Source organism: Pinus tabuliformis, chromosome 5_2 (genome assembly GCF_031772625.1).
Source record: "Pinus tabuliformis cultivar Carrire ecotype Pingquan chromosome 5_2, CPIR1, whole genome shotgun sequence".
Taxonomy (NCBI): domain Eukaryota; kingdom Viridiplantae; phylum Streptophyta; class Pinopsida; order Pinales; family Pinaceae; genus Pinus; species Pinus tabuliformis.
The window spans coordinates 279,478,540-279,492,739 of NC_142306.1; the positions used below are offsets into that span (position 1 = coordinate 279,478,540).

General features: G+C 35.5%; 1 protein-coding gene across 5 annotated transcripts in view; it reads right to left on the bottom strand.

Moving 5' to 3' along the window:
- The window catches only part of LOC149158605 (E3 ubiquitin-protein ligase RZFP34-like), a 63,450-nt gene extending 49,633 nt beyond the window's left edge, over positions 1 to 13,817 (bottom strand). Inside the window, exons 1-8 of one of the 5 annotated variants that reach the window (XR_016261710.1) lie at positions 11,337 to 13,483; positions 11,135 to 11,226; positions 9,948 to 10,035; positions 9,737 to 9,796; positions 9,271 to 9,427; positions 7,916 to 9,160; positions 7,705 to 7,735; positions 5,980 to 7,382 (exon numbers count right to left, since the gene is read on the bottom strand). Coding sequence is in view for 1 of the 5 variants with exons in the window: in XM_089436268.1 (XP_089292394.1) it covers positions 9,374 to 9,427; positions 9,737 to 9,796; positions 9,948 to 10,035; positions 11,135 to 11,226; positions 11,337 to 11,366 (324 nt within the window). In the remaining 4 variants the exon portion in view is untranslated. The other 4 variants (XR_016261709.1, XR_016261708.1, XR_016261711.1 and 1 more) reach the window with 4 other exon arrangements.
- Positions 13,818 to 14,200: the final 383 nt, after the last annotated feature.

The window sequence follows — 14,200 nt, forward strand, 5'->3', positions numbered from 1 at the left end:
AGAATGGTGTGCCTCAAATAGTTATGCAGACCACCTATATACTTCAGCAAAGTTTTAGGTGAGTCTAGAGAAATTCCTAGTATTAAAGCTCTTTTTCTAAATTCCTGGGTATAGCTTTGTACACTTTACCCTTTTAATTGGCGAAGAGTTTGCCAACTTATCATTGCTTGCTGCATATAATCTAGTGGATAGAATTGTTTTTTAATGGTAGAAACAAATTCATTCCAGGTAGAAAGATTTTTACCATGCTTCTTCAAATCAGCTTGTGTCTTTACTTCCCACCACACTAGTGCAGTTCCTCCAAGGCGAAGGCTAGCCAGTTGAATCTTTCTCCTTTCTGAATCAATGTTCTGCACCCTGCAATATACATCAATCTGTCTAACCCAGTTATCTAGCTTTTCTGCATTTAATTCTCCATCATAGATTGGCAAATCAAACTTTACATCTAATTTAATCACAGATGTTTTCTTATTTTTCTTTTCAAGGCTAAGAGATGAGGATGATGGAGGTGATGGTGAAGGAGATGATGGAGGGAGCTTTCCCCTTTCCCTTTGCCCTCTGGGGCATCTAGAGAAGGTTCCTCTGCTCCCTTGTCTTGCTTGGGTGTCGAAGTGCTTTCACCTCGACCCTTCTTGAATTCTCGATACATCTCTTCTACCATGGCTCTCATGGTCATGAATTGTCCATGAACTGAGATTCTGATTCCAATGGGATTTGTTCTGCCATTCTCCTCCTAGAATTGACTCTTCCAATTTCTGGATTGGCCTCAACAAGTTCTCCTTCTCCTAGTTTGAGCTTTGACCTAGTCAGCATTCAACAATCCAGCACAAGCTTGTCTAACCTTAGCAAACCTAAAGCTCTGATACCACTTGATCTGAAAATGAGATCTTATATTACTTTAAGGTATTACAGACTCATGTGCATGGATTTGCCTATATTACTTAGTGTAATGGATCAATAAGATTGTGAATAACATAGATAAGGAAGCAGTTAAAGAAGCATAATAGACAAACACACATAACACAACAAGTTTAATATGGAGTTCACCCAAAACTCCTGAGCTACGTCTCCTGGTCCAGCCTTCAGTGGTGACCTCTCTATTATGTCTTCAAGAGCAAAGTTTACAAAAGTGAGCTCAACTTGAGTCTCAACACACATATACAAAACATCAGGAGTTTACTTGAATCCCTCAAGTCTCTCTGAGTACACAGACTCGCTCTCTGTCTCTGTTTTCTCTATGTCTCAGCACTGCTTGTCTTTGTCTCTATCATTTTGTGGCTTTAAATCCAATCAGCAATGTTTGTTCATTTCCTCTTCTAGGCTTTCTGGCTCTCAGCCTCTGTTCGCTTAAATCTCCCTCTTAGCGTTAGCAATCATTGCTAAACATCTTCAGGTATGGTGGCCACCTGTTCTGTAATGGAAGGACCATCGGCGCCTTTAAAATCCTCAAAATGGTCATTCTCTGTTTACAGAGAGAAATACACTAAAACACGGGAAAATCCACCAATCTGTCGTTTATCAGACTTCAAAAATTATTGAATCCGCCCTAGATTCCTTTCTCATCCGCCTTTGGGCGCTATCGCAAGTCATCGCTGATCCAACGGTTATTATCAATTTCGGGTGGCTTATGCGCGTGGAGGTTACCCGCCTGAAAAGGGTGGTTTTCTCTCTCCGGCGCCTAGCCACGTGGCGGCCAGTGTATGGGCTCGGGCGGAGCCCGACCAATACCACTTACCACCTAAGGCCCGCCCGAAATTCCGCTCGTTTCAGAACTCAAAACACATCTCGCTGCGTATAAAAATCCTTTCGGGTCCGTTATATCGCCCAATTCGCATTTCCTTTGTATTTGTAAAAATACAATAAAACACTGAAAATACCGTCGAATGGCTTTATGGCGAACTTCAAATAATATACATTTGCATTTATAAACCCTTTCGGGTCCGGATTCATCGCATCGGGCGCATTCCCTTTGTATTTCGTTTATTTAACGAAAATGCGAAATACAAATAAAAAGCACTTTTCCCAGAACTCAAAATATATTAAATTTCATCCATAATCCTATCGGGTCCGGCTATCGCAGTCGCATTTGTTATCGACCCCACTCCTTTGTGTTTCTCCGATGCAATATTGCGATATCGCAATCGCACATCGCATAGTCCCCGGGCCTTTGTATAAGTGCTCCATTGTATTTTGCTCCATTGTATTTTGATCGATGTCGCAACATTTATGTGGTAGCCTCTGATAGCCTCCGCTTGCCATTGCCGATTGCGATATGCCGATCAGATCTGGACCGTTGATCGGCCATATCCAACAGCTCCTGTGCATCACTGTCCAAGCCTCTGATAACTCTATTTTTGGCCATTTCTTCATGTTTTTCAGGCCCGATAGTGTAATCCGCCATTTTTATAAATTCATCCTTTTGCGATAGTTTTTAATTTTGAAGACTTAGAGGGTTTTTAGGATCCATTTTGGATCAAGAATAGAAGAGGTGATGTGTTCTAAAGGTGGTGCAAATTATTGAAGATCTAAATATTCCACGCATCATACACGATTCTAAATTAATCACAAAAGATACACTAATAGTGGAATTGAAAATTCTAAAAGAGTCAAGGGAAAGAGAGTTTGATGATATAACTAATTTTACTACAGAAGAAATTAGCAAATGCCTAATTACTTTTGTTAGTATTAATGAAGAGAAGTTTGTCTTAGCTGCTCATTTACGAAAAGGGGCTATAGAGAGTGAGAAGCAAATATTCAATGAACATGTTAAGCTAAAGATTATAATAGGTCCTGTTGTACCTGTTTCACATAGGTAGTCCTTGGTTGAAAAAATTATGCCAGGAAACCAACTCAACCAGCCTTTAGGTTCAAGCTGACCCTTGAACCAAAGGGGTCTCCCTTAGTTGTTACGAGGCTTTGTTTAACGTTGTTCACCTGTCACTGAACAACAACCTTTGAAGCACAATGGCCAGATTTATGGTTTTAATGGGGATGGTTGGCGATCAATGATAATCCCTAATCGTGATTAAAGGCCTCTCTCACAGGGTCCCTTCTGAAAGTGTCAACTTTTAGCCTGACAGAATGACTCATCTTTTTCAAGAATTATGGTAGAAGAATGTAAGGAGATTCCTAATAATTGAGCAGTCAAACTAACTACTTAACAACTAGGGAAATTTAGATGCGTGTAGAAGATTTCTACAGCCCAACAAAAACATATTCAAAGTTAACAGAAGGCCAAAGTGAAACCGATTCCAAGAGGAGCTATTTCAGACAGATAGTCTAATAAGCTAATCTCTTTCTAAAGGTTATGATTTTGCAGGGAATTACAAGGAGATTAAGACTTAATCTAGCTTACCTAGACCTTCCTACAATTGCTTTGAACATATGTAGAAACAAGTTATGAAAACACTAGAAAGACATACGAGAAACACAAAATTCTGTCATAACTGAAGCCAGAAGGCTTTCATTAGAATTCTACAAGAGAAGCTATTACATAGTTTAAGAGCCTTGGCATCAAAATCCAACCCCAATTACTTCAATTAATGAAGTATTTATACAAATTCTAAACTAAAATATCTTGAAAAAATATCAAGATTTGTTTACAAATATCTTAAACTATTTTACACAAATAGAACCGAAATATAGGACATTAAAAACTAATGTATCTACTTGGCACTATCATTATGCATTGTTGTTTACAAAAAAGAGAAATTCGAATTGAATTGCAACTCTTAGTTGATGAGGTGGCCTAATTGTCTTTGAGCATTTTCCTCCCGAAATCCTGCAAAATAGGGTCCATTCATGCCTTTGTATATCTCAGTCCGAGATGGTTTTGTAAACATTGAGAAAGGTTATTATATATGAATATGTTATTAAGATAAACCTCTCTCCGTTTCCCAAAATTCGGCTCCAACTGTTCACAATACTTTCTGCAAAAAGATGTCTAAAAAGGAATTTACACAGCCCGAAAAATAGGCTTTGAAGATGTATTTGTATCTCTGATTATGTAATAGCCGAGTAAAATATGAAGTAGGTTATTGTACTTTAGAACCTTAGGAACACAAAACTCCTTCAGTTTCTCAAGAATTGTCTCTAATTATCCACAATAGTTTCTGCAAAAAGGTGGCTTAAACAGAACATTGCACAGTCGGAAAAATAGGCTAAACATGATGAGAGTGTATATACCAACCCCTGACACCTGTGTGAAAAGTGAAATAGGCTTTTGTATTCTGGAATCTTATGAACCAAAACATCTTCCAGTTTCCAAATATTCATCTTTTTTTAGTCACACTATCCTCTGCAAAAAGGTGACTAAAATGGGAAATTTCTGGAAAATATTCCTTCAAAGATGCATTTTCATCTCCCAACCCATAATAGATGTTACAAAACTGAGAGAGGCTTTTGTACATGAGGATGTTATCAACAAAAACCTCTTTCATTTTTTGAAAATTCATTCTCAGTGGTTTGTAAACCATGTTTTAATTTACTTTATTACATCATTTAATCATGTTTAAATGCATGATTAACTAAATCAACCAGCTAATGAAACTCAAATTTACATTTGAGGGCGCATTTGCTCTTGCAGACCCATTTATTATTTCTAAAATACTAAAACCTATTATATCAGCAAATTTTAAATTATCAAAACAAATCATGTTACAACAGGTCCAATGAAAGATTTCATTAAAGCTATGTTGGAGAGATTCGTTCAAGACATCATGGATATGAAACACAGTTGATAGCTAAATAATTATAGTACATGCCTTCACATATTGTAAGTGTCCTTAAATCTTGGCACATTCGTTTTTCTGTTTACTAGTATTTAATTATTGAGATTTGTTAGTTATGTTAATGTCGCCTAAATTAATTGAGCGATGTAGTTCCTTGTTTTATTTTACAGATACCTTTTTCCATATTACAGTTCATAAGATCCCAATCCTAGTCCCCATTGGGACAAACGCATTTACTTTTATGATTGGGTAGCCAGATTTTGATGTTTGCTTTAAACATCAAACATAAATGTAGGTTCACTTAAATAATTGTTCCATTTGCACATGCTTTCCTCTTACCAAATATATTTGTTTAAAAGACAAATTATAATTTATTTTGTTTACTCATTTTCCCTGGAATGTTGGAGCAAATAGTTCAAGAGAAGATGCCAGAATATCATAGTGAATGAGTTGAGTTGTTGGGCATTTTCATTACTGATATAAGCGACTTCCGCTAAAAATCAGGGTTCTTAATGTTTTGCATAAGATCTTGTATGGATCTAAATTATGTGACATTGCTCAAAAACATTAATAGAACATAAGTTTTCGAGGATATGCTTTTAAATTTTATATTATATCTAATCTTTTGTTACTGATCACAATGAAAATGAATATTCAAGAACAATTTTAGATTTCAAATATATGTTTCGTGTATAGTATTTATTTTAATCATAGCTATGATGATTGGAATTTGAATCTCGATATAGTTTTGTTACTGTAATTGTGTTGCTTAATGTTTGATACTTATGCTTTAAGCTCCTATATTATATCATACATACATCTAACAAGAATACATAATAGAATTGTAGTTAAGAGTTTTTTTAATTTTAGTAATTATATTTGCTATGAAGTTCGAATAATGTTGAATGTTTTAATCTTTTAAATTTGTGTGAAGTGCGTCAATAAGGAAAAGGTTTTCAATGTGCTTCCCTTGTATCTCCCTATTTCGCATAATTAAAGCTTTTGCTGCATCTCGAAATGAAATTGATATATTGATTTTGTGCAACTTGGATTTCCACGTATATAGTTGCTCGATATTAAATGTTTTAATCTTAAGCAAAATGAGAACTTCTCATAAACGAAGCGTTATTATTCAAAAAATAACATCGCTTAGTGTTTGTCTCGTTTCTATTATTTAAATTGATTTAAGATTACGAAATAAGTCCTACCGAAGTAGTCGCTTCAAGGACTAAGTTAATTTTGTGTCCGATGGAAGGATCAATGGAAAGGACCATCAGCGAGTGTGCATTAAAACCATTCACATAGAATAGTGATCTGTTCAAGACAAACTACATGCCATTGATAATTTGATCAAGGGAAACAAGGGTACCTGTGAATATCTCTGTAGTCAACTATATTTTGCTCTGAAATTCAAATTTTATGAGTTTTAGGAAAAGAGTATGTCACGAGATTACAAAAAACCTACCACAAAACAAGGAAACTGTTGGGACCAAAGGGAAAAGAACCAGTGGAAACACCAGATAAAAACTTTCTCACCAATTGACAAATGGAACTGACTGTGACAAACTCCATCACCAATCCCACACTCATCAGTAGAGAAGAATCAGAATAAACCGAAGAAATTAAATGAAAGTAATGTAGCTTGAAATTTCTAACTAGTTCTAATTAAATTGATAGTGAAATAAAAAGGTATATTTACTATACAAATAACATACTCCCTCCTGGAGTGTAGGGTTTCTAATGTGGAAGGGTTTCTAACACATTGCAGTAAGATTGAATTAACAGACATAAATTAATTTAGAGTGAAACTCCGTAATAGCAATGAGAAACCCAGAAAACCTTGTATTAGACGTGATACCCACAAACGTAATACTCTGCGCAATAAAATATATGTAACATGAATTAGCAAACCAGTAGAGACATGTAAGAATCTCGACTTACAGCTAAATGGGAGAAGCTCTGTCTAAGTTATTCAGTGAACAATAACTGCATGCAAGCGGTAATTTCAACATCACAGTTTTATGATAAACTCTTCTCATGGGGAAAACAAAACCCTTAACCGGCAATAAGAGAAATGATACATCAGGATTAGTACACAAACATTTCAAAAAGATCTCGCTGGATAAATTCGGATACATCATCAGGATTGGTACACAAACATGAGAAATGATTCATCATCAGGATTGGTACACAAACATTTCAAAAGATCTCGTTGGATAAATTCGAGAAAACAAGTTCCATCTCTGGAATTAATCCGCAGAACCGTCCAGTCTAAAGCTTAAGGAAAAAGGAAATTACATCTACAGATTAGAATGATACCGACACGACCTTAGCTTGCGATTTGGAAGCCAGAAACTAAACCCTTGGAGCAAACTCAAAAATATATGCCGAGCTGGACTAATTTGACTCTCGGTCTCATACCATGAAACTGTTACAGAACCAAATTCTCTTTCTAAAAGAAAAATAAACAAAACCCTGGAAAGTGCCTAGGGATGGAACCCCAGCTCCGAATAACCAGCGGACCCGGTCTTCCAGTTCTAAAGTCATCATGGAAGATCTCGCTTACTCGGAAAGCCCTCGAGTGATGAAGCCTGGAGAGAGTTTGACTGTCGTTCTGCAGCAATGGCGGACTCTGGTGCCCTGGAGAAAAACCTGCAGCAAAACAAATCTGCAGTGTGTCAGGGGCTGCGTCCGGCGAGTGAAGGGAATATAAAATTTGCTAGATAATTGACCATTTATCTTTTGAGAAGAATAAAAGTTAAAGCTTTACATCTTTCAAATCTACCTTCAGAAAATATTATGATGTTACAACCTAAAAAATCTTTACTAATTATAAAGAATACATATTGTTCAAAGCATTAAGATAAACATCATAATGAATAACATCTAACTGCAAAGAATACATATTGTTCAGAGCATTAAGATAAACATCATAATGAATAACATCTAACTAGAAAACAAGATAGAACTTTACCTTTCGAACTTCATGGCGCGGTACATCATGTCTGTTAAGTGGATGGACATCCATTAAATTCTGTTCAGATATGAGATTAGTCCATATTATACCCTCACAAATGAAATTAGAAGAGACGTAATTTTCTAGTTCTATTTTAACAAGTATATAAACCAAACACAACCGTTGAACTTGAAATAGCTATGAATGAAGTAAAGAAAAAGAAGCATACTTTGGCCTCATTATGACAATGCCTACAGTCAAAGATTTCATTACAACACGGAGCCCTTATTTGGCATCTCCGGTGGTTGTGTGAACATCTGCCATCAATTATCAGTATTAAGAAAACACACATCAGTAAAATCATCCCTGTATGGCACATTTTTCACCACTTTGTAAGATGCATGGAGATACCAATAAGAATATATCAAAATTATATATAATAAATAAAAGGTATAAATGTTACATTAAAGAACAATGTATTTAACATCTCCATTCTATTTCAAAGAAGAAATACCAAATACAGTATGGGTATGCATGTCAAACAATGTGGACACTCACTACCTTAAATATTTATGTTAAGGACAACAAATGACCAGGATGAATTCCTTCACAGTTAAAAACAGAAATGTCATAGCCCCACATTAATGAATGCTATTTTTTCACACTTCAATTCCTTGAGATTCATTGTCTTAGTAGAAAGTAAATTAAGCTGAAGAAAATAGAGAGACACACAGAAATACTCTTCTCATGTTAGCAATACAAAGAGGTCACTTTGGCACAACCTCCTTTCTTGTTCTATGAGATGAGATAGGCTTACTTATGGCCAAAATTTGGGATAAATAGAACAAATATGTGGGATACCAGAGCCCCGCATAATATGTAATAATTTTTCAACTCTAAAGAAGATAAAGTTAAGAATTGAAATTAGTTCCACATAAAGAACACATGCACCAACTATAGGTTTCCAATGTTAGCAACAGAGAGAATCCACTCCATTTTTTTTTACCAATTAAGGAGAATGCCCAAAGTTTCCCCTCCTTCAATAGACAACTATACTTAGTATAATGAAAGAACTAAATCATAAAGAAAGGTAGTTGATAGCCAGGACAGCTTCGTTTTGACACAAGTGCTATTCTATAGACCTCGTTGTTAGAGAGAAATTTGAAATAAAATCGACTGCATTAAAGGGTGCCAACAGAAATTTATTGCTGGGTCATGGACACAAAGAGGCTACCCCACGACTTGTACTGGATTACAGTAGCACACAATTACTCATTGTTCACAGAAAGCAGCTACAATTAGCTCGAGTCGACCCATTCAATTAGAAGTCATAACAAGAGGTTGTGAGCCAGGGCACAAAACAGGCCACATATGAAACTTACTGAAGATGCTCGTGCATCTCTTTCAAGCAATGCATGTGAATAGTGTGACCACAACGCAATACGCTGACAAGCTTTGTAGAGTCGAATAAATACTACAGAGGAGTCAACAGACGAGGGTTCAGATATCTAAATAACTTCAGTCTAAATTATGCTATAAAAAGAAAACTACAATTACTACACTATGCAGATAAGTGTGACCTACCTCAAAACACACAGGGCAGTTGTGGTGCATTGCTTTTTCCACACAAGGGTGGCAATCCTTCAAGCGGATAGAGTAGCAACATCCTAGAAAAAGGTACATAAAATTAAAAAGGCTCAGCTCTTACATCTTGTTCAGTTCTACAATGTGAACAGATAACCTGCATACATACAAGAATATCTATAAATAACAAGAGAAATATACTGCAAACATACGAGAATAACTATAAATAAACAAAAGCAATATAGTAATCCAGCAAGTTAGATAAAATTTGCTAGATAATTGACCATTTATCTTTTGAGAAGAATAAAATTTAAATCTTTACATCTTTCAAATCTACCTTCAGAACATATTATGATGTTACAACGTAAAAAATCTTTACTAATTACAAAGAATACATATTGTCCAGAGCATTAAGATAAACATCATAATGAATAACATCTAACTGGAAAACAAGATAGAACCTTACCTTTCGAACTTCATGGCGTGGTACATCATGTTTGTCAAGTGGATGGACATCCATTGAATTCTGTGCAGATGTGAGATCAGTCCATACTATACCCTCACAAATGAAATTAGAAGAGACGTAATTTTCTAGTTCTATTTTAACAAGTATATAAACCAAACACAACCGTTGAACTTGAAATAGCTACAAATGAAGTAAAGAAAAAGAAGCATACTTTGGCCTCATTATGACAATGCCTACAGTCAAAGACTTCATTACAACACAGAGCCCTTATTTGGCATCTCCGGCGGTAGTGTGAACATCTGCCATCAATTATCAGTATCAAGAAAACACACATCAGTAAAATCATCCCTGTATGGCACATTTTTCACCACTTTGTAAGATGCATGGAGATACCAATAAGAATATATCAAAATTATATATAATAAATAAAAGGTATAAATGTTACATTAAAGAACAGTGTATTTAACATCTCCATTCTATTTCAAAGAAGAAATACCAAATACAGTATGGGTATGCATGTCAAACAATGTAGACACTCACTACCTTAAATATTTATGTTAAGGACAACAAATGACCAGGATGAATTCCTTCACAGTTAAAAACAGAAATGTCATAGCCCCACGTTAATGAATGCTATTTTTGCACACTTCAATTCCCTGAGATTCATTGTCTTAGTAGAAAGTAAATTAAGCTGAAGAAAATAGAGAGACACACAGAAATACTCTTCTCATGTTAGCAATACAAAGAGGTCACTTTGGCACAACCTCTTTTCTTGTTCTATGAGATGAGATAGGTTTGCTTATGGCCAAAATTTGGGATAAATAGAACAAATATGTGGGATACCATAGCCCCGCATAATATGTAATAGTTTTTCAGCTCTAAAGAAGATAAAGTTAAGAATTGAAATTAGTTCCACATAAAGAACACATGCACCAACTATAGGTTTCCAACGTTAGCAACAGAGAGAATCCACTCCATTTTTTTTTACCAATTAAGGAGAATGCCCAAAGTTTCTCCTCCTTCAATTAAGGAGAATGCCCAAAGTTTCCCCTCCTTCAATAGAGAACTATACTTAGTATAATGAAAGAACTAAATCATAAAGAAAGGTAGTTGATAGCCAGGACAGCTTCGTTTTGACACAAGTGTTGTTCTATAGACCTCGCTGTTAGAGAGAAATTTGAAATAAAACCGACTGCATTAAAGGGTGCCAACAGAAATTTATTGCTGGGTCATGGACACAAAGAGGCTACCCCACGACTTCTACTGGATTACAGTAGCACACAATTACTCATTGTTCACAGAAAGCAGGTACAATTAGCTCGAGTCGACCCATTCAATTAGAAGTCATAACAAGAGGTTGTGAGCCAGGACACAAAACAGGCCACATATGAAACTTACTGAAGATGCTCGTGCATCTCTTTCAAGCAATGCATGTGAATAGTGTGACCACAAGGCAATACGCTGATAAGCTTTGTAGAGTCGAATAAATACTGCAGAGGAGTCAACAGACGAGGGTTCAGATATCTAAATAACTTCAGTCTAAATTATGCTACAAAAAGAAAACTACAATTACTACACTATGCAGATAAGTGTGACCTACCTCAAAATACACAGGGAAGTTGTGGTGCATTGCTTTGGTAGGAGAGTTCAAAGATGCACAAATAGCTTGCAAATGGGGAGAGGATGCTACAGTCAATACAATGCATCACGAGTTAAAAGAAGTATGTTCACACAACAAGAGAAGACAGAACAAGTATTAGAGCAAAGGATATAAGATCCTTGGTGTTGGCATTAGGGCACAAGAGATATTCTAATCTTGCATTTTGTGTAAAATAATGCAAAGCACAAAGATATAAAAGAAGATCGGTACTTGATAGTGTGGATGTATTTATTTTTTGCTGCCACATGTTTCAACTGTCATTTATTGATTTAAGCTTTGTACTTATACCCTGTAACAGAGTTTCCTATCTCATTTTTCCATAGGTTGTTGCAATAATTTAATTGACAAAATAACATAGTAGTAGTGTTAAAGCCATGGAATATATACAAAAAATATATATATATATTCCTTTGACGAATTGAGATAGATCCAGTCGAAGTATAAAATTCAAATAAAAAAAGAGTTTATACAAAGTGAAAAGCTATTGCTTCTCTGGATTCAAAAATAAATTAACAGGTCTGGAAGTGATGTAATTCTGTAACAATGTTTTTAAATGGTGAGAATTTGGTAATATAAAAAGTTAGATAATCCATAATTATAAATGAATATTTGAGGATCTGAATTGATACAGCATTAGGAAAAACTAATCTAGATTGATATAGTATTGAGAAAAACTCAAAATGTCATCGTTACATCATGTATGAATCTTGGATTATTGAAAATCTCTGCTATTTAAAATTTCCACTCTATTCTAATCAAATTTGTAGCTTGAAACTGAGCTAATTTTGTGTTGGGTGGAAGGATCAACGAAAAGAACCATCAGCGAGTATGCGTTAAAGCCATTCACAAAGAATGGTGATCCGTTCAAGACAAACAACATGCCATTTCTTCCCACCATACTCCATGACGGCTCCCATTCATTCTCCATCCGCGTGATCAAAACAAACTCAAACATAAAACTGGTATATTTCCATAACAACTCTCAGATTTGTGATAACCTGATCAAGGGAAATGAGGATACGTGTGAATATCTATGTATTCAGCTATATTTTTCTCTAAAATTCAAATTTTATGAGTTTTGGGAAAAGAGTATGTCACAAGATTACAAACAACCTACCACAAAAGAAGGAAATTGCTTGGACCAAAGGCAAAAGAACCAGTGGAAACACCAGATAAAAACTGGCTCACCAATTGACAAATGGAATTGACTATGAAAAACTCCAGTGCCAATCCCACACACAACAGTAGACAAGAATCAAAATAGACCGAAGAAATTAAATAAAAGTAATTATGCTTGAAATTTCTAACCAGTTCTAATTAAATTGATAGTGAAAGAAAACAATATATTTATTATTCAAATAACTTACTCCCTCATGGGGTTCGAGTTATAGACCTTAATATAGGATTTGAAGTATTTTTTTAAGGTTCGATCAGAGAAGAATGCATCATTGGAGGCGAGATTCAAACCAGCATTTCACCCCCACGTTACATATTGTGCTTTGCCTCCATATGCATCCAAGTTATTGACCATACTCAATATCGGTCAAATTTTATTTCTCTTGGCTTCGCTTATGACAAAATCCATAGCCTGAAAATGAAAAGAATATGATTTTATAAATGTGAACCACCTACCCTATATGTCTCAAATCTGAAAGGTGTACTTCTTCCTCATACTTGGAACACTTGTTTATCATAAACACGAGGATATATTTTCATAGCCCTCCAACATCCTTCATTGAAAGCCCACGTTCTGCCTACAGTAAGTCCTACCGAAGTAGCCGCTTCAAGGACTAAGTTAATTTTGTGTCTGGTGGAAGGATCAATGGCAAGGACCATCAGCGAGTGTGCATTAAAACCATTCACATAGAATAGTGATCTGTTCAAGACAAACTACATGCCATTGATAATTTGATCAAGGGAAACAAGGGTACCTGTGAATATCTCTGTAGTCAACTATATTTTTCTTTGAAATTCAAATTTTATGAGTTTTGGGAAAAGAGTATGTCATGAGATTACAAAAAACCTACCACAAAACAAGGAAACTGTTGGGACCAAAGGGAAAAGAACCAGTGGAAACACCAGATAAAAAATTTCTCACCAATTGACAAATGGAATTGACTGTGACAAACTCCATTACCAATCCCACACTCATCAGTAGAGAAGAATCAGAATAAACCGAAGAAATTAAATGAAAGTAATGTAGCTTGAAATTTCTAACTAGTTCTAATTAAATTGATAGTGAAATAAAAAGGTATATTTACTATACAAATAACATACTCCCTCCTGGGGTTCGAGCTATAGACCTTAATATAGGATTTGAAGTAATTTTTTAAGGTTGGATCAAAGAAGAATGCATCATTGGAGGGGAGATTCAAACCAGCATTTCACCCCCACGTTGCATATTGTGCTTTGCCTCCATATGTGTCCCAGTTATTGACCAAACTCAATATCAGTGAAATTTTATTTCACTTGGCTTCGCTTACAATGAAATCTAGAGCCCAAAAATGAAAAGAATACAATTTTATAAATGTGAACCACCTACCCTATATGTCTCAAATTTGAAAGGTATAGTTCTTCCTCATGCTTGGAACACTTGTTTATCATAAACGCCAGGAGATATTTGCAAAGCCCTCAAACATCTGTCATTGAAAGCCCAAGTTTGGCCTACAGTAAGTCCTACCGAAGCAACCTCTCCAAGGACTGAGCTAATTTTGTGATGGTGGGAAGGATCAATGACAAGGACCATCAGCGAGTATGCATTAAAGCCATTCACATAGAATGGTGATTCGTTCAAGACAAACTGC